The 1,086-nt window shown below is 43.9% G+C and overlaps 1 protein-coding gene across 1 annotated transcript; it reads right to left on the bottom strand.

The window, feature by feature from the left end:
• Positions 1-6: 6 nt before the first annotated feature.
• Positions 7-1,084, bottom strand: tmem205 (transmembrane protein 205; the record flags this gene model as incomplete). Its single annotated transcript, XM_015393254.1, has 2 exons — positions 7-963; positions 1,046-1,084. Coding segments are annotated over 2 exons (342 nt in total), but the record flags the coding sequence as incomplete, so codon positions are not given.
• Positions 1,085-1,086: the final 2 nt, after the last annotated feature.

The raw sequence follows: 1,086 nt of genomic DNA, 5'->3' as shown, positions 1-1,086 counted from the left end.
TTGCTTCTTTTTTAAATGAGTTAGCTGACATTTCTATTATGCCTCCGGTTTTTTTTACATATGCACTGTGTTGAGACTCTAAATAAGGCTTTTAGCTGCTGGTAGCAGCTTCCTTATGTTGGTCTGTGATCAGTCCATATTGCCAGACTGCATTTAGATTCAGCAGAGCATTTTTAACATCCTGGTCCTCACTTTCTCTCACACTACTCAGTTTTTAGGCTGAATCGTCGTTCTATCTCATAGCACTAACTAGCACAGACCAATGGAGACTTTTCCTGACTATCTGGTGGCCTCTGTCACCAGCTTTAATCAAATAGGGGCCATAAAACCGAACTGTAGAAGCTGGAACATTCAGGAGGAGACTCGACCTTTGACCTGTTACCCATCTAACAGATGCAGGTAACATTCGTTAAAGACTACTTTAATAGTTTTCTAGCCTCTCAGTTTAGGTGGACGGCCATGTTTTGATAGGTTTGCATGTCTGCCATAACATTTTCCTTCTCCAGTATTCACCACTTTGAGTTGATTTGTTGTTTAAAATCCCAATAAATACCTTGAGGTTTGTGGTTATGCAAAAACAAAATGTGGAAGAGTTTCAGTCTGTAGATCCTTTTTCAAGGTGCAGCATTAATGTCTGTATCTCCTGTATTTTCCTCCTCATTAGATGGTGGAAAGTTTCAGAGCTGTGTAGATCAGATTGGTTGTGATGCAGATGAAGCCTATCAGGTTACAGAGGTTGGACAGGCCGTGGTAAAGTCCAAACGTTTTCTTGGAGGCTCTGTACTTTGGGTCCTTCTCCTTCAGCTTAGCGTATTCCTCTCTCTGGCTGCCCAAGCCGATCTGGTTCCCCAGGCCGTGCTCCTCTTCCACCGCCCTCAACTGAAACATTACCTCTGTGGCTGCTGGGCCAAACCACTGAGCGTTCAGGCCTGCCATGATCAGAGCCACGAAGAACATCCCCATCTGGAAGATAACAATAATAAAATGAGGGGAAAAAGTGCTCTGATGTAGATTTTTGATTCCAAACAAAGCTATTATCCCTCGCCTGCCCACTTTCATGCCAGTCCAGCAGCTCTCTGGGGTGGT

Source organism: Cyprinodon variegatus, unplaced genomic scaffold, assembly GCF_000732505.1.
Source record: "Cyprinodon variegatus isolate N-32 unplaced genomic scaffold, C_variegatus-1.0 Scaffold632, whole genome shotgun sequence".
In the NCBI taxonomy this organism is placed as follows: Eukaryota; Metazoa; Chordata; class Actinopteri; order Cyprinodontiformes; family Cyprinodontidae; genus Cyprinodon; species Cyprinodon variegatus.
The sequence above is the reverse complement of the archived record's forward strand: the minus strand, read 5'-3'. Positions and strand labels throughout refer to the sequence as shown.